General features: G+C 31.4%; 1 protein-coding gene across 1 annotated transcript in view; it reads right to left on the bottom strand.

Annotated features, from left to right (window-relative positions):
- Positions 1 to 744: 744 nt before the first annotated feature.
- The window catches only part of LOC149411596 (uncharacterized), a 78,473-nt gene continuing 54,701 nt past the window's right edge, over positions 745 to 24,516 (bottom strand). The window contains exons 3-5 of the mRNA XM_089646700.1: positions 12,042 to 12,238; positions 2,544 to 2,749; positions 745 to 936 (exon numbers count right to left, since the gene is read on the bottom strand). Of these exons, the coding sequence (XP_089502826.1) occupies positions 745 to 936; positions 2,544 to 2,749; positions 12,042 to 12,238 (595 nt within the window). The remainder of the gene's footprint in view (positions 937 to 2,543; positions 2,750 to 12,041; positions 12,239 to 24,516) is intronic.

The raw sequence follows: 24,516 nt of genomic DNA on the forward strand, positions 1-24,516 counted from the left end.
TGCATAAAAACCAGTTCAAGAGTTAGTTATACAAGATGGCTGCCAGGCAATTTCCCCTCACCCTAGATTTGGCTTCAATGCCATTCATGCATAAAATCCCTTATTCTCTGTCCAGAGCTTTTTAGGTCCATGTTGCTAGCAGGTTATTTCAAAAAATTAAAAGACGGGTAAAAATACTCGTATTTTTGTAGTGAAAATTTCATTTAAAAAACATTGAGGTTGTTCCCAAGGTTCATAGAAAATGTATTTTAACACTTTCTAATACGAATAAATAAATAATTTTTTTCATGCAAGTTTTAAATACGTACACACATTACTACACAGAACCCATTATTTTTAAGTATTTCCGTTGTTCCTATAATATAATACCGAGCTGAATAATATTATTATTTTAAATGCTTTCAACAGAAAATAATACGTGCAGTCAATAAAAGTGCCGAATAAAATCCATCAATAATAAAAGAGCATTATTTGCATACAAATGCTATTATAAATCGCCATTGTTAAGGGATTGCTAGAAGTATTTGGCAGCCACAAATATTTTACTCATGTAAATTAAATAAATAATTATTTGTGGTTTTACGGTGTTATGAAAATGAAAAATGCTATGAAAAATAATTCTCATGGTCAAATTTAAAAAAAATCTTTGTTATTCATTTAAGGGTTTAATTTTTTTTACATCTAATTAATTTACCTCTAATTAATTCCATAAACATCTACAAAACAAGAGGTTAATTAATTTCGTCAAATTTTTTCTACGTTCTTCTCTTCTTTGACTTCCTCTTTCTCGGTGTTTGCGGTAACATGGCCGGAGAAGGCTAGTTCCTGTGCCTGGTCTGACCTTCCGCTCTGGTGGCCCCAGGCCGGATAAGCCTCGTGGCCGGAAGTTTCGTGCAAATGGTGGGGGTGTGATACAACCTCGTAGGTCACGTGTTTCTGGAAATGTTATGATTATTATCAAATGTTTACAAAGGTTTTCAATAATATTCGCGCTTATTGGAGAAGTCTAGAGAACACAATATAGAAATGCTTCTTCCAAAAACTTCCATTTTATGAAGGAAATGATTTATTAGATATCTAATTTTAAACGAAATGTAGATAATAAAGTTGTGATTGTTTTGGTCAGTTCATAAATGTTGTGTTCGTATAAACAGGTCTCTTATTCGTCTTGGAAAGAGTATATAATTAAAAGGTTCTTTTAGATTAATCAGAGATTTATTAATACTCCACGTATTATAATGGTGACTCGATAGTCGACCTAACTAGAAGCTTGCTAATTGGAATCTGAAACAGTGAGTTTCTCTGACAGTCTTCCCACTGGCCCTGGCGACTACTGGCCACTGGCTCCATCTTGCGGACTTCCACGCAAATTCTATGCACTGCCATCTGTGCGTGCATCTATGAAGCTCTTACTCCCCAACGTTAAGATTAAAAGGCTAGTAGAATTATTTTAATTTATGAGATATTCGTTTGGGTTTTCAAAGTCACTGTAAAGGAAAGCATTTATTATTCTTTCCGCACTGACTGTGTTTGATATTTTCATTGAAAGCCTAAAATAATATCGCGCAACTAACAATGCTATTATGAACAGCGCAAAACCAAATGTTAATTTTTGATGAGTTGTTCAATCATGAAATATTATTAAAAAATAGCGTTAATAAAAAGAATCAAGAAAAACAAGTAAATAAAATCTACTTAAGAAATAATTAATTTACATCATAGTATTTATTATTACATTGTCCTTCGATCCTTTAATAATATATTTATACAGATTAATGGCCTACCATTATGGTATTATTAGTAATCAAGGGATAATCGGCGATGATAGAGATCTTCTTACACCTTCAAGCGTCTTCGAATCCTTATCGACCCTAAAAAGATATTGGTTAGTGTAAAAATTAGTATTATTAGTAAATAATAACAAATATAAGAAACATGTTATGCACTTACAACATTTTAAACCAATTAAATAGTACCTACACCTATTTTAATTCTTCAGAGGAAAATGGGTTAAATTAGAAAACAATCTCCAGATCATAATCATCCAGAAGAAAATAACAAACCTTAATAATTAATTTAGTGTAATTGGTTATATTTCAAAGATACGAATTAACAAATAATATTATAAACAGATGTACCTATACAGAAAATGATTTGTGACTGATAAAGCTCATGTCATGACTAATGTTATATGTGATGTTTTTGAATTTTTAGACTTCATTTTTATCGAATATCACCTCTGGCGAAAAACTTATATTTTTTTAAATGTCTATAATAAGATTGTAATGTAATGTGATAAAAAAAATGTTAAATAAAATTAGTAGGAAGTAATTTTTTTTTTCTTCACACATTATCGATATTCAATTTGACAGGACAGCATAGGAATACTGTGGCCTATTTTCATTTAGACAACACAATAATGTTTTTGCATTAAAATTTTGTAATCTTAAAAGCAATAGGAAGGCTCGAATTATTCAGGGATCAGTTATAAATTTAATAAAAAGTTCTTATTCGCAAATCAAACACCCAATATCCTAAAATACCTCTGTTGAGAACAGTTTCTTCAACCCGATGATGCTAGCCAGGAGTAGGGCTATCTTGGAAACCAGCAAGGCCTTTCCCACCAAGAGTACCAGACCCTTGAAGGCAAGACCTCCGAGAAGGGCGAACTTCATGGCTGCTGCGGCCAGGATGGGCGCCAGGTTCTTGTTCTTGCCTCTTCCGGACTCTCCAGACTGCACAGACATATCTGTAAAAAAGATAAATCTTTACAACAACATTATTCGAAGTCAAATCTCAGTTTAGGATAATAGAAGAGGAATGACATCATAGTATGAATGTGAAGAAATATCAAACATCTCTTTCGCTTTTCCATTACCTACAGACTCAAAATGTACGCCAAATCGAGAATGCCGTAGTTCCACTAGTTTGGGCAGTTGAGAGCAGTTAAAATTGTTTAGGTAACTATGGTTTTTCCGTAAGCGACAGCAAACGCGATGCCAACTCAGCCACTGACCGGCATCATCTGATTTTAACCTTCCTGACGTAATTCGACTCTAATTGTACCGACATTGTGGAGAATGCGAAAAAATTCTTTCGTAAAGGTTCAGCAATAACTCAACGAGGCAATAAATTGAACAGTAAAAATGTTTTCAACTGTGAAAATTATTAAAAAATGTCTGCTTTTTTGTTTAGAATGTTGTGAAAAAAATCGTCGATTGGAGTTCCTCATTGTTTAGCTTTCTGTACGGTGTTGTAGTTAGTTAGTTAGTTAGCCAAACCACTCGAGTGATTTTCGGCATACCATGCCAAGTTTGCAAAACGTCTTGATTGATCGCACGCCATTATATGCCATTTTCTTAAAACTTTTTGTAAAACATTAATTTTATTTATTTCAATCATTCCTGCCGTTTACAGTTCTCGGTAGTCGAAAACTAGAATAATACTATGTTTTATTTTATCTAGAGATGTTTCAATCCTAAAGCGTGAAAACTGAACTGATGATTTTAAATTCAAAATTAAAATTCATTTAAAAATCACGCATACAGACATCAAATAATGGTGATTGTTTTTGTTAAGCAAACGCACTACTGAAACTTTTTACTCGTAAAACTTGCGAAAATGTTACCTTATCTCCGCTGCAAATGACACAACGAGGATGCCAATAAATAAGAAGAACTGAAACTTTTAAATCTCTCCGGATACTCCCAGGGGATTTAACTGAAAACTCCTCGCTAATTAACCTTAATTCGCGAACGTCTCCCAGTCCTGTTCTTTTCTTCCTGACTTCTCAGCTTATCGAGGCAGATTCTGCATGTTGAGGAGCGGTTATTTCACTCACTTATATTCTTTTGGTGAAAGTTTCGTAAAAAATATCATCACTTCACTTCTGGAACGTTAAAATACTAAACTTGCATAAAACCTTCTCTTATAAACATTAGTTTATCATTAAAATAAATAAAAAAAATTGCTTAAATGTAGTTACCGAATTTAATTTCCTCCGTTTCATTGATCCGTTCTAATTTTGAAAATTTCAAAACAAATTTGAATTCATTACGCAGGACATTTCACATCACAGAGAACCGAAATTAGTATGTTTGAAATAAGTTTATTTATAAGAGTTGAGAAAAAAAAAAAAAAAAAAAAGTGTATGGCAAGCCTACGCACGAAGGAAGTGAACCTTTTAGTATTCTTCTCTCTCTCTTTTCATTTCATATTATTATTATTCAGAATGCTGTACATTATAGTTTTAAAAAGCATTAATTTATTTATAGGCGTGTTGTTAACAAATGAAAGTTGAACTAGATTCCTAATATTGACATATTTATAAGTAGCGTGTGATAAAAAAATTTAAAGTTATAAAAATATAGGATTCGAACCCGGGTCCTGCATAACGATTGCCGAACGCTCTGCCCTTAGACCGCGAGGAGAGGTATCTCGCGCGACGAGAACCGCGTATACAATGTGTACTCCTCAATTGACTTGTCCCGCGCAAATTTTCGTTTTCAAACACGGCAAATGAATAATATCACATAACGTCTCGTTAACGCTTTATATAGGGTCGAATCGAAGATATATCGGCAGTGTGAAGTCATATCTGTCGTTTTTCAAAATATTTCCGTGTATTTGTCCGTTTTGGAAAAGATCTATCGTGTTTTAACAGTCTCATACCCGGATGGAGTCTGAATTTGAAAAACATTTCTAAATTTTGAAAAACTCACTTACGGCTGTGTTTTTTACTAAAAAAACTTGTCACGCGCGTCTGCGAGGGTAATTAGTCGCGTTATCGGCCTTGATTAGTAATTTTAATGATTCAAAGTAAAAATAATTAATCAAAATACCGAGCGACTCTATCGGCTCGATTTGTAAGCTATATTTCGACCAAAATATCATATAGGTACCGACCGTTACTTTTAGCCAATTACTCGAGTGAACATCTGCCGGTCTAGAGTATCACTAAATGGATTTAGACATTTCGGTAGACTCTCGGTTAAAATTAACAAATTTATGTAATTTTTTACTACATTATTACAAATCATGTAGATATATTCTTATATGTATGCCTGACAAAGTCGCAGCACGAGAGCATTTTATCACTTTTCCTCGTATTAAAAAAAACACAAAAAGAAAAAAAATTAGTTAAAGCGGGGATCGAACCTCGGTTCTTTACGACGACAGTTGGGCGCTCTGCCTCTAGACCGCGAAGCTGAGTTTGGAGAGTGACCTAAACTAGGTATATAATATTAGCTAGGCTCCTATAGCGAAATGATCACGGTTTTTCGTGACGGTCATGAGTCGGTTTTACTCCGGTCCTCGAAAATGCATAACGCGCGTAAAGAAGTTTCACTTCAAAAAAGTAGAAAAGTTTGGTTAAAAAAACAGACTCCAATACAAGAAACTGCAGTAAAAAATATTATGGCAAAAATATATTCATACAGATCAACAAACGCTGTTTCTGAATATAAATTTTTTGTAATATATTATTAAACGTATAATTTAGAAATCGTCATTTAAAAACAAGTAAACACCGTGTAAATAAAACACACCGTTTGGTTGTTTGACTAAACTGTTAATTAATAAAAATCAATCTACTTCAGTAAAAATCTATGGTTTAAATTTTCTACATTAGGGCTGCCAATTCATTGTGAATTACCCAATTACGGAAAATAATTTCAATAATTGTGTTTTATGAATTGTGAATTTTTATTAAGAAAAATGCAGGGATTCTTGGCATTTCTTGATTATCCAACCGTATTGAAAAATAAAATTTACAATTATTGTGAGAACGCACTATATTTCGTTTTAGTTCGCAAAAATTTTCCAACAATATATATTTTTAAAGCCTGGATGAAATTGAAAATCTAGTAATGTCTAGATAATAAAAAATAATTGCTAACTTCAGTAGAATTTCTTTTCATTTTGGAAGTAAAGGATTTTGTGGGGAAATTGAAAATCTCTTCATTTATTGTGGGTATTTTAGAACACATGCTTTGGCAACCCTGGTTAACATTCGTATTTAAACCACTGAAAATTTTTTAAATCTGGTCTCTAAACACCGGTAAATTGTTTATCAGGTTCGTTCATGGATGCATTTATGCAATTTGATTTGTAGCGTCGAGAAAAAACTAGATTAAATAATTAATAATAAACCGCTCGACCTACTTTATACCTACTCCCGAATTATGTACCTGCAATCCAAATCGCATCGTAAACAGAACAACCTACGTACTTCAAACACCTACTTGTCTACCAGGTGACAATACGTTACGGGCCGTCTTACACATACGAGAACTCGCCAGAAGGTTCGAGTCTACGGCCAAGATTTAGTTGCCGTCCATCTACCTACTGCTACCGTCGGCCGTGTAGTATAAATAAGCCCGACGCAGCGAGTCAGTCAGTCAGTCATCTAACAGCCGTCAGCGGGAAAAGCGGGTAATCTTAAGAATAAAAAGTTTATAAAGCTTCGGTTAAAAAAAATGTAGACTTTTTGACTGGTGACGTCACAGCTTACATTCACAGATTTGATGCGATTTTGGGAAACCCAAAAAATGAAGACCTTCTTAATTATTTAAACTATTAAAACAAACTCCAACAGTAAAAAATATGCAGGTATAAAAATTATTTATAAAAAAATGAACTGCAGTTCCTCATAACAGCTAATATCTTTAAAATTAGTACAAAGAATCCTTTATTGGTCTGTAAGACTTAGTTATACCACGAGTGGTATTCTTAGATGGTTCCTACTCGAACCTATATAAATACCATATACCTACGTTATTACAAAAAATACACAAATAAAAGGTATATCATAACGTTTTTTCTAGCTACTCAAGGAACCCATAATAAAAAAATCCACTATCCCAAATACGAGGAAAGCCTTGGCACGGCTACGATAATTTTACCGTACATTGCTCCCATCTTATAAAATCACTGAGCACAGATATTGACTTAGATCTAGAAATGAAAATCTTTGGAATTATTTATTAAGTTTATTTGTAGATTTATTAGGGTTGATATTTGAATTGAATAACGTCTATTTGAAATGGATCAAAATTATTTCAATGGTTTCTTGTACGTATGTGACATAGTTCGATTTACTAATTTACCTCAATAAAGTGATTGAAGATCAGATCGGCTCAAGTATCGGGTCTTCCTAGAAGTCCGAGAAAATCTAGCTTCAAGAATGGGCATCTTTTATAGGTCTAGAAGATTCTAGCTGCTAACCCTGTACAAATCTGGACATTATAGTTGCCCTTGCATTCAAGAATGTTTCACCAACAACAAAAGTATAAATCTACTGCGATACTAAAAAAAAATCAACTTTTGCATTCCAGTAATAGGAAACATTTGTTTGCAAATAAGTAATGTAGGCGCGCTGAGTCTGTTTTACAGGTATTTTAATGGAGCCTGCTCTAAGAAGCTTACATCATTGATCCTGGTGCAGCAATACACGTGTGTGAAACGTGACTGGCACACGCGGAACACCAGTTCACAGTTGTTGTTGGATTCATAAGAACGGGTCGTTTCTTCGACTAGTTTTTGTGTAAATCGGCTCGTTTGTGAAACGAGCTACCTTCACATGTTTTTCCTTCAACATCTGATCCGAACCTCTTCAAAACCCGCATTAATAAATCCCCTACTACAACCCCTACCTTTAATCGCCTCAAAACGCCGTAGGTGATGACATAGTTCCCCTGTCTTTACACTGTACAGATAGAGGCGCTCTTGTGTGGTGTCACATTTAAAAAAATTATTAGTTCTTCGATTGTGATTGTTTTCGGTTCTTTGGCTGTAATACTTGGGACTTTTTAATGGATTAATCAATCTTTACCTTTTCTTTCACTTTTGTTATATTGGCCAAAACGGTTTCACCTTATGACGGGCATCTTCAGACCAGGTCTTCGCCGATCTGAATATACCCATCATAATGTAAATGTGCGTGTGTTGTAAAAGGTAGGTTAATGTTAAGAATGACAAACCGAGCAGTTTTTATGTTCTGTATAAATAGTATAGGTAAAATTATTATGTGTTCCTTTCTGCACGGCGTAAAACCAGGGAAGTTCTCGTAATATTGTGTCACATAAAACAAGTGAAATACTTCTTCATTATTCCTGTGGAGCGTCTATAGCTCACGTATTTCTTAAATAAAACTAGGGTGTAATATCTATTGCGTAAGCAACCATAAAGTTTTTATGATGGTTTTTATACAGATGGTCGAGCTGTTTTCCTTATTGAGTCAACATTTCACATGTGTTATTTGCTTTATCAGTAGATACCAATGTAAAATATTTATAATATGAATACTTTAGCTAAATTGAGGACTAAGTACATAAAAATTTAAATAAATATGATGAAATGGTATATGTGTCATCGCTAATACCCTAAGTAAAGTGCCACAAAAACTATTTTGTTGCAATGCAGCATGAAACAAAAACGAACAAGTCGTATGTGCCAGCTGTGTTTTCTCTATAAAACTCACTTAGTGCCACTAGGCTGCTTAGTCATGCTTAGTACGTTTTTTTTGTGTGAAATGACTTGCGGCACTTAATGCCTACAATAAATCTCGGTATAATATTTTTGGCAGTTAGTTCTTTATTTAATTCAGGAATTCATATAATAAAATGAAGTTTGTTCAAAGTGATACAATCAATTATTATTAGATGGTTCAATTTAGAGAAATGTTTTCAAAACTACATTACAAACTGGTTTGGATAACAAATTGTAAATAACATATTTGAGCTGTTTAATATTGTTTACTTATTGAACATTGCTTTCACTCCGACCATAGGAATGTGATGTGAAAACAGTAAAATTAAAGAGACGATACAATCTGTGTAGGTACCTACTTACTTAGGAACTTCATCTATTTAAAAATAACAAAAATTTAATTATTTTAAACAAAAAAAGTAACCTCGGATGGTTCAACATATATGGATTGTATGTATATGGGTGGTTAGTTTAAAAATAGAATACTAGAAATATACGTCGATAATGCTTTTGAACGAAATAAAATCAGAATTGATAGTAATAATATTTTTTCTTAACAGTTATTTTTGTATGGCCATTTTAGTGAAAAACTACATCAATAACGTCACGCAAATTTGTAAATTATACCAGGAGGGCAGAAGTTTGAAGTGGTGTTTTAGAAAAATAGATTTATTTAAAAAAAATATATGTTGAAGCAACTATTTTTTTTGGTAAAATATATATTTTTTAATTAAAAGTTTTTACATTTTGCGTGTTTATAATAATAATTTCAAACCATTTTGAAAGCGTATCATGAAATCTTGTCAGAACAGTGAAAAATGTATGGAATTTAAGTAATTCGAAATCTAACTTATTATTGAACAAATGAGGTTTGCAAGTATTTTTGTTTCAATTTATTTCCTTTTGTTTTATTATTTAAATGTATACAGTCATGTGGGGTGAAACTAAAAAAATTTCATAAATATTTTTTGTCTTCAGAATTTATTTTCAACATGATCATTGCTATGAATGTTTTTAAGGAAGGCATAGACACATTTCCGGTTAGCGAATAACATGAAAATATTTAAAAAAAAACCTTTTGCTAAAATCTCCTACTACCAACATTATAAGTGGAAGATGTTGCGTGTGTAAAAATGGAAGAATTGAACCGTCACACTTTCCACTGACCGGTAATCAAATAAGTACTGCCATTATCCTTTTTATCCAACACAAAAACAAAAACAATATTTCTTTCGGTACGTTATTACAAAAATCCTGCTCTTTATCATATAAAATATAAAGTATCATATTATTTATTCCAAGGCCTTTTCACTCGGAATAAGAGCTGTACCTCCTAAGTTAATTTTGTTTGGCTGCCTATCTTTCTGCCAAACTTTCATTAATTTGGGTTATTGGCAGATGGACGAATAAAATAAATGAATAGGAAATAGCAAAAATATCTTCAGAAAAACGTAATTAACTTAATTATCACAATTGTTACTGAGGTAGTAAGTTATCGGACTTGCAATTTCTTTAGTAAAAGTTTGGCAGTAAAAGAATTGAAACCTTTATTTTATCTACATATTTAAAGAAGGTTTTTGGTACGAAGAAAAATAAAAAATATCTTAGCAAATGTCCAAATTGCTTTTATTTTATATGAGTTTTTGCTTCCTTCCCACTGCAATACCTTGATAAAATTATCGAACTTTTTCTAGAGACTAAGGTTAACAAATTAAGAATGTCTTATATATGTTTTTTTGTGTAATTTAGGATAATTCCTCCCTCCTCTAACATGGGTATCGTCGAAAAACATGTTCAATCCTTCCATTTGTAAAAAACCCTCCACAGAGCACCCCAAAAGATGACACTGGCCTGGATGGAATTTTTTTTCCTCATGGCCTTTTGTGTGGAGTAAATAAAAAATAAATAAAAACCTTGACGAATGTTGGCAACTGTTGGCACAAATATTTCTATGATGAAGTTTAGTTCAAATATTGCGGGTTTTGATTTCAATTTAACCAGTTGTAGTTTCTGATTTAATGAATGCGTCGAGTTTTTATTCATGCATCGTTGGGTCAATTCATCTGCTTGTTAATTACTCCACCATTGAACGAGCGATATTTTCCGTTCATAATGATAGATGCAGGAGAAATTCAGATTTTTTTTGGCTATGTTTTGATATCCTTGAAATTCTCAGCATTTTCAAATATCTTGCGGTCAGCTTAAGGGTTCCATGGAAATTCAAACAGTGGTAATTCCACACACGTTTAAAAAGTGATGTAGTAATTAAAATATAGTTTTCTGTTTGTCACTTTTCATGACTTTATATCACTTTTCAAAAGTGCGTTGAATTTCCACTATCCGGAGTTACCTATTATTAATGAACTATTATCGGTTACCCAATAATTAATAGTAAGCATTCAATATGATAAAATTTAAATGATAAATAATTCCTAATACGGTACTAAAAATCGTGATTTTGAAATAAATAAAATAGTTTAGGAACTTTTCTCGCGTATTTAATTTTTAGTTACTGGCAAGATCTACCAGCTTGTCACATATAAACGATGCGTAGCTCCCATCAGCTGACGCGGCAAAGAGATGAAACATTTCTACCCGAGCACCCGTCTACTAGAGAACTCATATTTCTCACATGGTTCCTTCCCACGTTCACCTTCCGCCCTCCGGGTAATAATATTGTCTCATGCATCTTCTGTTTTTAAATAAAAGTAATCTTTTGAACAATTGTTTTTCTTCAATCATCTCCACAATCCGTGACCTTTTTGGCACTGTAAGGCGCAGTTACCCACAGCAAAAATACTAATAGATGAGCAATATCAACACTATTCCCAGATATTTTCAACCGCCTGATTCTTATAATATACCAGTTATCCCGGACAAACGTTGTCCTGCTACTGACCGCCTTCGATGTAGGGAAGGTGTGTGTATTTTTGAATGAGAAATTTGAAAAACAAACCATATGCGTTGAAATTTTTTTTTTTGATCTTGACAATAGCGACACCTATCAAGTCCAACACTATATTTCAAGCTGTAACCAACCATAAAAAAATAAAAAAAATCATTGAAATCGTTTGGGCGGTTTTGGAGATTAGCGTGTACAAACACAGTGACACGTGATTTTTATATGTTAAGAAACATTTTTATAAACAAGCAAAATCGACAAGTATTTTCTTATTTTTGTAAGTTGTCTTACTTTTTTATATAAAATGTACCTACCTATCACTTTACATTTATATTTTACAAATAATTCTGGGAGTTAATGTTAGAATTTATAAAATTTAAAATTTTATTTTGGTAATTGTTTGATTTATATCTCAGTAGAAATAACTTTAAATATGGATATGTCAACACAGTTTTTTAGCGCTTTTAACGTGAATAAATCCACAAAAATTTTTCATTCCTTAGCGATTCACAAATTTGACATAGTCAAATTTCATGAGTGAACGAAAAAACACAAAAAATTATATAAAATTCTGCTCATTGATTTCTTGGTAATGAAAAGTGGTAAGTTCCATTCATACTAAGAAATTGAATTTTGTATACAATTTCTTTACCAATATTTAGGTCTCCATTAGCGTTAGATTTCCCGGCAATGACCAGCTCTGCTCCTTCAATAATCTGCCACCTCAAGGATCGAGACTTAACGAAGGTCCAAGCTTTTTCTATGAGGAGATTTGTCATCTGATCATCTTCCGGAATGTCAGTTCTGGCTGACACTGGCTGCAATGGCTCCTCGGAGAAGTTGACTGCACTGGAAATAAAAAACTGTATGAAAATTTTTAAATTGCCTTTTTATTGCATTTTGCTGTAGAACATATTTTAGTATTGTGAAAAGTGCAATAATAATTCTGATCATATCCGATGTGCTATTTGATGTGATCTCTTTCGATGTGATCTTTTTCAAATATCGAAATTCTTTAATCAATTAACTAGCGCACACAGAGAAATTGTACTGTAGTATTGCTAATTTATCTTTTAAGAATCTATTCAAAATATTGATAATAAGGTTAAAAACGGGATTTCAGACCTTAAAGGAAACATATGTCCTGATAAACTTTTAGTAAATAACGAATATATTCGTATTATCACGATGCCCGAAAACGTCTTCGAAACCGGATTACCGGTGAAAAATCAAAACATATATTACATAAAATATATCTTTATAGGTTTTTTGTGCCATAATATTTTTAATAGGCTTACTATATCGCTTGTAAGAATTATTCAAATAGTCGGTTCCAATTTTGAAAATGACTTCTAAATTCAAAGCAAATTTTAGTTCATTGAACAAGATTCCACACAGGAAAAATCGACTAATGCGTAAATAACCGAATTTATTATTTTTGATTAATGAAAATTAAAATAATTTTCCGATTAAAGTTAGATACTTAGGTACCGACTATATCGCTTGTCAGAATTATTCTTCACACAATCTGTTGAAATTGAGAAAATTATTTATTTTTACTCAAATCAAATTTGAATTGTTTGAACACGATCACACTGGAATCATTCGCGCAGGAATAACTAACGCACAATATCACAGAAAATAATGAAATTAGTACCTATGTTTAAGTACCTATGTTAGTACCTTTGTTTAACCTAAGATGAGGTTCACTTTATACTTAAATAAACATTTAAAATATCTTTTGTTCTTATATGGCTCTCAAGAAAACGGTTATGTTTAAAATATTATGTTTAATAAGAGGAATTTATTCAACAGGTATTGTGTGTAAATTTATTATATAGTATTAATAGAATTTATTCAAAAGGTATTGTTTGTAATTAAATATTATTAATAACTATCTGTACCCTGCCACGCGTTGCTGTGGCTCAGTCTTTCTGTGCAAATAGCAAATAGAGAAACAAGAGCGCGTGTTGTTTTTAGGTCCAACAGATGGCGCTTTTTTTAAAAGCATGTTTTTTTCCTATCACAGCTGACAAAAAGCATGTTTTTAACTGTCATACATGACATCTATATAATAAAGGTATATAAAAACACATGCGTATTTTAATGCAACGTTGTTTCAACATTTGAACTTGAAATACGACATTGAAATTTGTTGAATGTTTCAAATTCTGTAAATAATTCCATCGTAACATTTTCATTTATATAGATATTTTTCCACAAAGCTAACATTCTAATATTCAAAATTTTCATTCCAAAAATTGTCTCCGATAGGAATGATGTCATCCAAGCATTTAGCCTGCTGTGTAAACGGGCTTTACCACAAGAACGGAATAATAAATGGTTAAGAAGAAATTAATAAAGTCTGCTTCACATTACACTGTATTAAATAACAAGAGTGTCGTTAAGTACGCGTAACTAGCATCCGTAAAGAGCTGTACTTTGATGGGTGCTAAAGATGAAATTAATAACACCCGAAATATGTTTTGAAAGGAGAGCTTTTATGGCAGGGGTGGTGAATCAGATTTATATTATTTATTTCCTTAGTTAAGAGAAGAAAAAAAGTTTTTCAGTAATAGCAAAATTATTCGGTGGAGTTATTTAACTAATGAAACATTATTCAATAAACTTTTTTAACACTTATTTATTAAAAATATAAACAATAGGACATTTTTTTAAAATTACACGTGAATTAAATATTTGAATCATATTGATATATTCGTGTCCAGACCGTGTTTACATTTATATTATAAATTAACCTTTAATATAAGCAAAACTAAATATATAACATTTTCAATAAACTCAAGGGGCCGATCAGTAAGATCACTCTGAAATAATGTTCAAAAGTAATACCCAATTAGAGAAAAGTCACAAAGCATAAAATATCTCGAAAAAACTTACAAAACTTAAATATTTGTTTAAAAATCCAAGAAATGTTATAAATAAAAAGGACATGGAAAAAATCTATCACATCTGATAGGCATCTGCTGTATTTAAATATATACATAACCTGAACACAATTCAAAAAGTAATCATAAAGACCATACCCATAAGAACGCATTCGATTGAAATTTTCAATAGTTCGATGTACAACAAACATATGCCAAAAATATATTACTGTAACTATTATAAAATACTGAATCCTCTAAAATACCGCGTATTCATCAAACAAGGTCAAATTACAATGAAATCAAAATGAAAAAAAAACTCTGAAAAAAACATTAAAAACGACATAGAAATCTAATAAAACAGAAATGAATAACTTTAGTCCGCCTCAGCACAGGTCACCCTAGTGAGGAGGACCAAGAAATACAAATTACTATACATTTATTTAATAGCATATTTTGCATGTACAATGTTTAAATAGTAAGTGTTGACGCAACTATAAATCTTCCTTTAACATTGTCCTTGCATTTCCCATCCTATTTACCTACTAGTACATATCCATTATATGACTATACCTACGTGTGTGTGTGACATTTTACAACAATAAAAGTGATTGTCAAACCAGTTTATTGATGGAACCTATTTGATGAACATTTATTTGTTTTCAGTGCTGTTATTAATATCAACTCAGGGTAGAAGGCCTGTGTAGTGAACATATTCGGTTTCCTCAGTGTGTTTCGCATCCAACCTTGATGTTATGGAAGCTTAAGCGTGAAATCATATCTCCTGTAAGTGAAACCAACCATCATCATCTTTTAAGAAAATCAAAGGGGTAATCGGATTCCTTCTTTACTCCATGTTCACCATCTCCAATCATAGATGTGTCAACTTCAAAGTTCACAATTAATATTTTACAGTCCACTCTTGATTCGCCTATTGCGATACCAGTAACTATAATTAAAAAGCCAGGAATGCCAATTTTTTGACTTATGTAAGAAAGTAATAGTGGGGGGATCAATAAAATTTTATGTTCGAAATGTGTGTTATTCCAAAACGTTTTGATTGCATATCGAATTTATCGTTTACATTATGAACGTCTATGCTAACTATGGTGTATGATGTAGGTGCCTACCACCATGTAATTTATTAGATTAATAAACCATTACATTTCAATGAATAACAAGTTATTTTTGAATCAATATGTTTTTTTAAGTCAGTTTGTATTCTTCGGTCTATAAGTGAAAGATCACGATTTTATCTGTTGGTACACCAGTTTTAGTTCACGGTTCTTTGATTAAAATTAAATCCTCACTCTAGGAAATAATTTCTGTCAGGGCATGTCATTTTTGGTGATACAGAGTGAAAGGTATTTTTAAAGAAAGTTATGTTCTTCTTGGGAATAATGATAAATAAGTAGTTATGGTTCAAATATTGTTACAATATACTGTCAAAATACCCATCTGGCAACTTATCTAATAACTATTTTTCTTTCTTTTTAAAATATTTTATTTTTGTATGTATGTATCTGTGTTGTATGTGTGTTATATGTATGTATATATTGTATGTTGTATGTATTACTTTATGTTTGAGATTACTCTATGTTTGCTTCACTTAAATGTAAATTTTTAACCTCGATGCAACTTAGCCCTAATGAGGTTGATTTTTATGAGAAAAAAATATGATTTATGTGAAAGGAAAGATAAGAGTGAACCTAAGTTTTAAAGAGACCCATGTTGTAGGATGGAAGGAACACAGAGACCGGAAAATCAATTTACAGTATACACAGCCGCGCTTTTGAAGAAAAGAACGAGTCGCATAAGAGACCCTTTCTAATGTGAAAAATTTTTCAATCGTGTACAAATATTTTGAACGCCTTTAGAATATTCCCCGAATGTGCCAAAGGGATATGTGATGAAAGATGCTAGTTCCTTGACACATTTTCATTGAAATACCAGTAGAACAAATGCAGTACTCCCATCAGACTTCTTTGCTCTGGAGGATCATGAGATTTTACAAAAATATTTTTATCTTGTTTTTATATATAATTTGGAGATATGTGATTTTTTCATCGGTAGAAAGAGAAAAAAATACTTTTCTTAGTTTATCTCAAATATTTACACTTCATTCCGTGGGTAAAATCTTAAAAATTGTCAAACTATTGTACAATTGTCAAGTGACAGTTTTTTTACTGATTCCATAAACAAAATGATTGTGTTTTTCAAATAGGCGAAAGATAATTTTATCTTGTTTCTAAAATAGTTTTTGTTTCTTATGAAAATTTAGAAAATAAGAAATATCATCGAACATTTAAATCGGAAGTATTTCGAAATTCTTTTAGAAACCTCACCATCGTTGGGGCTTGTTGGCAAATATATTTGAACGTCTGGAGGGTTAGAGAGTAAATTATGCTTTATGCCACTCTCATTTGAAATATAAAATAGTAAGATAGGGTACAGTAGCATCACATCAAATCAAAATTCTGAATACAACTTATAAAAAACATATTTAAGGTCCTAATAAAGACGTCAACCACAGAAATCTATAAACAGTTAGACTTTCCAAGTATACAAAAAAATCTGTGCTTAGAATATTCTGGTTCATCATCTCAAAAATATGAAAAGGCAAACACCCTACTTAATCATAAAACCATATCAAAGCAAATGAACAAGCTAAATATAATTAACTGTAATACATGGTGGGGCAAAAGTAATCACCCGATGTTCTTTTGCTGTAATTTTTTTTTAATGATAAACTTTGGTAATCCGAATTATGTCTTGTTAATTTGTATTCTGCGTTTGTTGACTTTACAAATGTTAAAATCGAATTGATATTTGGCGCCATTTGCAAAAATTATAGCGTTTTTCAATAAAGTGATTACTTTTGCTCCACCCTGTACAAACATTGTACGAAAAAGCTTCGATTTTATAGATGTAAAACTGTAAAACAAACTCGCACCCAGTATTAAACAAAAAATAAATACATTATTCCATCCAATGTTAGCTTAGGGAATTCTCCAAAAAATAAATTACGTATGTTTTGAGAACAAGTTTTTCGTCTTAGAAGTTACTGGAAAAGCTCTTCCCGTACAGTGAAGTTGAAAACCCTCCATCCAAAACCTAGTTCCCCTCAGCTTTCCACAGGATGTCCTGGTGAGGAGAGCTAAGAAAATTTAATTTAATAAATTTCAACTTGTTTTATGGAAAAGCCCGAGTGACAAAAATGAATAAATAAAATATTCCACACTTCCTTTATGCTTATATTGCACGTAAAAACACGGTACCTTGTATAAAAATTTAAAAATTATAAAATATTCCAACATTGTGGGATTTGTCAGATGGATCACTCGTTCCTATACAGTTATGAGTTCTTTTCGGGTTTCAATAATCCAGTGTGATGTTTTTGCTTAGTACCGACGATTGGTACTTGGAATGGACTGTATTTTAACGAGAAGGAAAAGATCAAGTGATTATTTATCGTGTTTACTTATCACAAGGATTATTAAGAATGAGGAAAGGGAGGCTTTTACCTTGTGAAAGATGCCTGTTTTTTTGGAGTTCTGGTGGTTTTTGAAGGATTCCGTGTGCATTATAGTTCATAGGTGTACATATTATACGCATTCCACAACACGAACTCTTTTGCATTGATTTGATTTGGAGGATTTTGGCAGATTCTCTATTTTTCATCTCAATTATTTGTACCTATATTTTGTTAACTCGGATATTTTTTTTATATATACTATATTTATCATATAAGATATAATATCTTTATAATTAAAAAAAATATATATAAATAAATAAAGATGTACATTATTATCTTTAAAAAGCCCTATGGGCGTTTAAATAAATAAATAAACTAACGACACTATTTAATTTATCTCGGGGACGATAATTTGCACTATGTTACGGATTTTTGAACGAAATTAATTATTACGAGAAGCGAAATATATGTAACCACGAAAATTCGAACATTATACAAAATGACACTTGTGTTGGTCTTTTTTTTTCAAATGCTCTTTCTTCTAAGGCAAGACTTTCAGGAAAGGAAAAAAAAACAACGAAAGGTCAATGTAAATAGAAACTGGAATGTAGAATAATTATTAAATATTTTTAAAATTAAACAGTTTTAATTAATATAATATTTATTTGGCTTTAAGTTTGTTTCCCATTTTGATTATTTTTTTAACATCATTTATGAGAAACTTTGTAATAAAAATCACGTATCTACTAACGATCCGTTACCAAGTTAAATTTTCTTCCAAAGCCTTTTGACAATGATTCCTTAATACACTTGTTCCCCAGTCCCAGACTGGGGAACAAGTGTATTGACCCCAAAATTTCTCTGTTCACTGGGAAATTAAATTTATTAATAAGTGTGTTATGTAACATATTATTAATTTGTATACAAGCATTTATAATTAAAAAAACTCGATTTTTAGAAAAATTTATGTTTTGGAATAGTGGTCTCTCATCAAGGCGATATCTATTGAGAGAATCTACAAATCTGATGTTGAATGAGCTCTGGCGTCATGAAATTTGTTAAAAAATTCCTGTCCTTGCATTTTCGGTTTATCGAAACTACTCAGCTCACAATAACAAATCTATCATATTCTTTTAACTGCGAATACGCGATATTTCGCCTTTACACACGAGTAATTTAACTCTCGTAAAGGTTATATTATTTAGCGTCTTTCTCAGACAAGTGAACTGACATTCGATCTCTTTCACCTACCACTTCTTCAATAGTATCACAATCACTACGTGGCATCATTTTAACTAAATACATTAACTTACTTTATCTACACCACCATTTATTAAATTAAATTTTTCTCATTTTTATATTTGACTGATAACCCTTGGCAGTATATAAAATTTTAGGGTGTAACTTCATACGTAGTTTTTATAGAGATAATCTTACGAATAATACCCTTAAGTATTACGAGGGTGATAAAAATACCAATGATTGTTGAGAGCTCATTTTATCATTATGGCGATACGAAGGGCGTGTCAATAAACTTGTTGGAGGTCAGAGATCCGTCAAAATTATATTTCTGATAGATTATAGTTCGATTGTAGGTATGTTTACTAGCTAGGTAAAAACTTTTTAACGATTTATGTACCAACGTTTTTAATTTTTTTTTATTATTTTACTAACCAATAAATTAACATACATTTTTTTTTGGTATAATCCACCTCACAAGGCTGAGTCTGTTCTGAGGTGGCGGGAGTTTGATTTAATTTTAGATAATTCGAATTTAATAATAAATAATAATAATTGGATGCCTTGTATAGCGTCGTTTTTGTGCAAAATCACCTCAAGGGCGCTGTACAAACTTATAATACATTTCTACAGTACAATACTTACCTGGTAGGTCACTTGAGATTAATACTTAATTAACATTATCTAATTGTTTATTGGCGAAATTTAGATACAGGATTTAGGACTTTATTGAAAAATTGAATATAACTGGACTTTCTCTTAGGAATGGTATATTTAATTTAAGGGTACGACAGCTTAAAAAGGTAAGTTTTCAGTTTAGACCTGAATTCTGTTGGACATAGAATCAAAGATATAAATAGAAAGATATATAAAATATAAATAAAAAAGATATACAATAATTAGAAAGATAAGAATTTTAAAAAGAAAAAACATAAGAAATAATGAAAATACAAATAAATGAGTGAGAACAGAAAAGAAAAATTCAGGTATTATTTATAATATTATAAATACATGTATTAAATGAAATTTAAATAAAACATCAAAAAATTATAAATATTTTGCATGTAGAGGAACTTATGTACCTACCTCAAAGTATTTTTACTTTGCACGATGTCCGTGTTTTGGTGGTATGGTTTCTGTTTGCATGATACCTTCATTTGGCAACGTTCGAATTATTTTTCACCAATCGCAGATGTTTTTTGTCACGCTTTGTTTTGTTTTTATTATTCTGAATTAATCCATATAAATAAATTAGGTTTAATTGTTTGAAGATGCCAATCGGTTGATTTGTTTTACAAACTGCCTTTGAATACATTTAAAAAAAAGATTTTTCTTTTTGGATTCATTAAAAATTTTGAAAAATAAATTGTTGGCGCATATCAATGAATATTTCAAATAAATTTGATGTCACAAGATCTTCTCAAGAGTTTGTTGTGAGACAAACAGATTGAGTAATTTATGCATTTTCGTTTTTATAAGAAAATGAATAAATCTGAATATTTTCTCAAATTGTGGTGCTAGAAGGATCTCAAAAAGAACATAATTTTCTGTTGAAAACAACGAATTCAAGACATGATTGAATGTAAATTTCAACACAGATATGACCTAGTCCTTGTATGAATCTATTTATTACCCAATTTTTTGAAAAAAATGGACATAGATTCAATTATACCGGAATAACTTTTCATTTAATAACTTTTGAAGGTTATACCCATCAATGTAATATATCACCGAAGAAGAAGATAATACTGACAAATCTAAATGAAACATGAAAATTCTTCTTACCGTAGACAGGGCCTCTAACTTATTAAAAATTAGTTGAAAAAATATTGTTAATTCTGAATTTGAAAGATGAGATCAACAAAAAAGGCGTTAAATAATTAGGTCCCAATGGCAGAGTGGTTAATGGTGTTGTTCTGGTAAGGCAGAGGTCTTGGGTTCGATTTCGAGTAAAGACAGTAACATTTTTACTTGTCTGTGTTTTGTTCTGCCTTATGTTTCGTTCAGATTAAATTAGTGAAAATAGAGTCAATTCAAATAGTGTACATAAACACAATATTTGATGAAATATCATCAGTCATATTATAACGTTGCTAAATTGGTTTATTATGCCTTATTATTAATACCTTGTTTTTAACTTAAATTATAGAACAAAATTATAATCTTCCTCCGAGAGTAACAAAAAAGTATGATTGTAATAAACTTACTCCCTTTCCAATCGTATCTATTTCTCTAGAGAATTCGGCAGTGAGCTACAAACTTCTGAAAATTGCCCTTATTTTCTGTTTCGTTTATCAAAAATATAAGACGAAAAGCTGCGCGGCTTTTTACATAAAAAAAATAATTTTATTTGAAAGCTCATTCTTTTTTATGTGAATATTGCATCAGAGTGAACTCATAATTTTTTTTTTTTTTTTTTTTTTCTTTATTCATGAAATATTAATGTGTACAGTTTTTACATGCTTTTCGACTACCACACTAGACACACGCCCGTATTATGGTAGTCGAACCATATAAATGAAGATCTACATAATATGTCAATATGGCTGAAGAAAAATAAACTTAAATTGAATGTAAACAAAACAAAATTCATGAACATTGGAAAACGAGTAACGCAAACAAAAAAAGACATATTGATAGACGGTGAAGTATTGAAAGAAGTATTTGAAATGAAATATTTGGGGGTAATAATTGACTCCAAATTAACTTTTGCTGAAAATACAAAACAAATTATTAAAAAGATTGCCAGAAAAATCTCACTGTTGGGAAGAATAAGAAGATTCCTTAACACAGTTTCCAGTAAAAATGTGTACAACGCAATCATTGTACCACACATAAATTACTGTAGCAGCATCCTATTCTTATCCAACGACGGTTTAATGAAACAAATGACAATTCTACAAAATAGAGCAATGAGAACCATATTGAAGAAAAATAGATACACAAAAATTAGGAACATGTTGAAGGAGTTAAATATCTTGTCATTTAAACAAATTATTTACTTTAATACCATATTTTAATCTACAAGATAATCAATGGCCATACGTCTAGTGAATTCCTAAGAAAAATTGATAAACTACAGAACAAACACACACATGAGACGAGGAAAAGAAATGAATTGAGACTCCCCTTCAGGAAAAAAACACAGAGTCATTGATGTGCGGAGCGTTGAAGATATTTGGAGAGCTACCAGAAGAAATAAAATCAGAAGAAAACTTAAAAACACTTAAAATTAAATTAAGAAAATATGTGATTGATTCATTTTAAATGTGTTACTATAATTATATGTATATAAGGATTGTATTAGGACATAGATAACTATGTACCTACTTAAAATACCACAGTAAATAGTACCATTTGTCCGGTACAAGTGGGACTATGGCATCCCCAATTGGCGATATACATATTTTATTTTATTTGGTTTCAGCCTGGCTTTCACATGGATTTTAAAAACAGTGAGCTATCAAAAATTATAAATAAAGTTTTTAAAGCATGAAATAAAGTGAAACTGATAAACTGAATATGAAACAATATTAGTTAAACATGTAACAGTAACGTAAAATAATAAAAGAAACTAGAACAATAATACAGATTAGACCAGGGGTGCTCAAACGGTCGATCGCGATCGACCGGTCGATCGCGAGTGCTTTTTGAGTCGATCTCGAGAAAAATTTCCCATTTTTCATGCCTTCTTTTTTATTATTTATTTATAGCTTGTAGCGGACTGAGTTACTGAACGGAGTGTTCTGGAACATTGCAGATAATATCAGATATACATCTCATAGCCACAGCATCTGACACTAAATTCTGATATTTTATATCTGAAAATAAATATCCGAATCTAAGGCAAATCGCCCTTCAGTTGACGACAATGTTTGGGTCAACTTACTTGTGCGAGTCTGCATTTTCTGAAATGAAGATAATTATGTCAAAATATCGCAATCGACTACCTGACGAACATTTGTTATCGTGCTTGCAATTAGCACTCGGTAATTACGTACCATCGTATGAAAAGTATGCTGAGGACATGCAGTGCCACGCTTCAACATCCAAAGTCATTATTTAGTTAAGTTTAGAAACTAGAATTAGTTTGTTTTTTGTAAGAACCAATAAACTTGCAATTTCGAATAAATATAAGTTTTTTTATTGACTTTTTAGTGCAGACCTCCACCTGCATTGACTAAAAAAAATGCATATTGCGAACTAATTTCTGTCGTTCCTCCAAATTCTATGTGGATTCGTGGCCATGCAATTGTGCAACGTCCCTATATATACACTTATACCTGCGCCACGATACACCCTACCTACATAGACGATAATCCTGCATCACACATACTTGCAGCCTCTCAGAGTCGATCGATCGGAATCTAATAATATTGAGGTAGATCACCAGCAGTTCAAGTTTGAGCACCCCTGGATTAGACAAATCACAAAAATTACATTAACAACGAATTTCTGGTGTAGATCATGTTTAATATATCAATAGTGTCCCCAAAATTCTTGCCTAGATTATGCTTTCTGTTGGTTACTGAGTGTTTTGATAGTTAGTTGTGTTTGTATTACGGAAGAATGGTACATTTTGTCTTGTGTTCCTAGACGGTACATGTAATTCTATAGTAAAGACTATACCATGGCTTTCGATTAAGTTATTAACTGTGTAACACAACCAGGTCTGACATAATTATCCTGTCAGACAGATGCAATTGATTCATCAAATTGACATAATTAATGAATTCAATTGGAATTTTGTGCTTGAAATTTACGTAACTAGGAAATCTGTGCTGAACTCTTTCTATAGACTGGAAATAAATGTTAAAGAATATCCATCTACTTTCGAAAAGCTTTTTACATTAAAAAATTATACTACTGGAAATTAATCAAAAAGTTAGTACACCTTGGAATCCAAGGAGCAGTAAAAGAATGGATCATAAATTATCTATCTAAATCATACCAACGTGATATAATAAGCAAACCCATGTATTCAGAATTCGGAAACAATTCTAGGTCCCATATTAATATAGCCTTCAATTTTATTTTATTAATGAAAATATGATGAATTTTTTAGAATTTCAAATCCATTCCGAATGATTCTCAGTTCGTTGAATGACAAGTGGTACCAGTGATGAAAAGAATATCTCAAAGTTTTATTTTATGAAAGACTTTGAAGAGCATTTGAAAATGTTTCGAGATCTCCGCAAAGTACTACAAGGATTCATCTAGGGCGGATATGAAAATAATGTTTTGAATGAATTTATATACCGTTGTAAAGCGGGGATGTTCCAAAGCGTTATTACGGCAGCCTATAAAATACGAATGAATATTATATTCGTAGAACAAAAGTTCCACGATGTGATTTATTTTGACAAATAATATTGCATAAAATAGTGTGTTTCGGGCTATAAATAATTGCTTATGATGATTTTTTATCCTTTAAGCTTTGCATGAAAACCTTGTCTTATAAATGTATTATGGGAATTCACTTTATTAAAGTATTTAATTGATCTTTCAAATCAACTTTTATATTT

The sequence above is a fragment of the Hesperophylax consimilis genome, chromosome 25, assembly GCF_061612785.1.
Source record: "Hesperophylax consimilis isolate HC1 chromosome 25, BYU_Hcon_1.0, whole genome shotgun sequence".
NCBI lineage: Eukaryota > Metazoa > Arthropoda > Insecta > Trichoptera > Limnephilidae > Hesperophylax > Hesperophylax consimilis.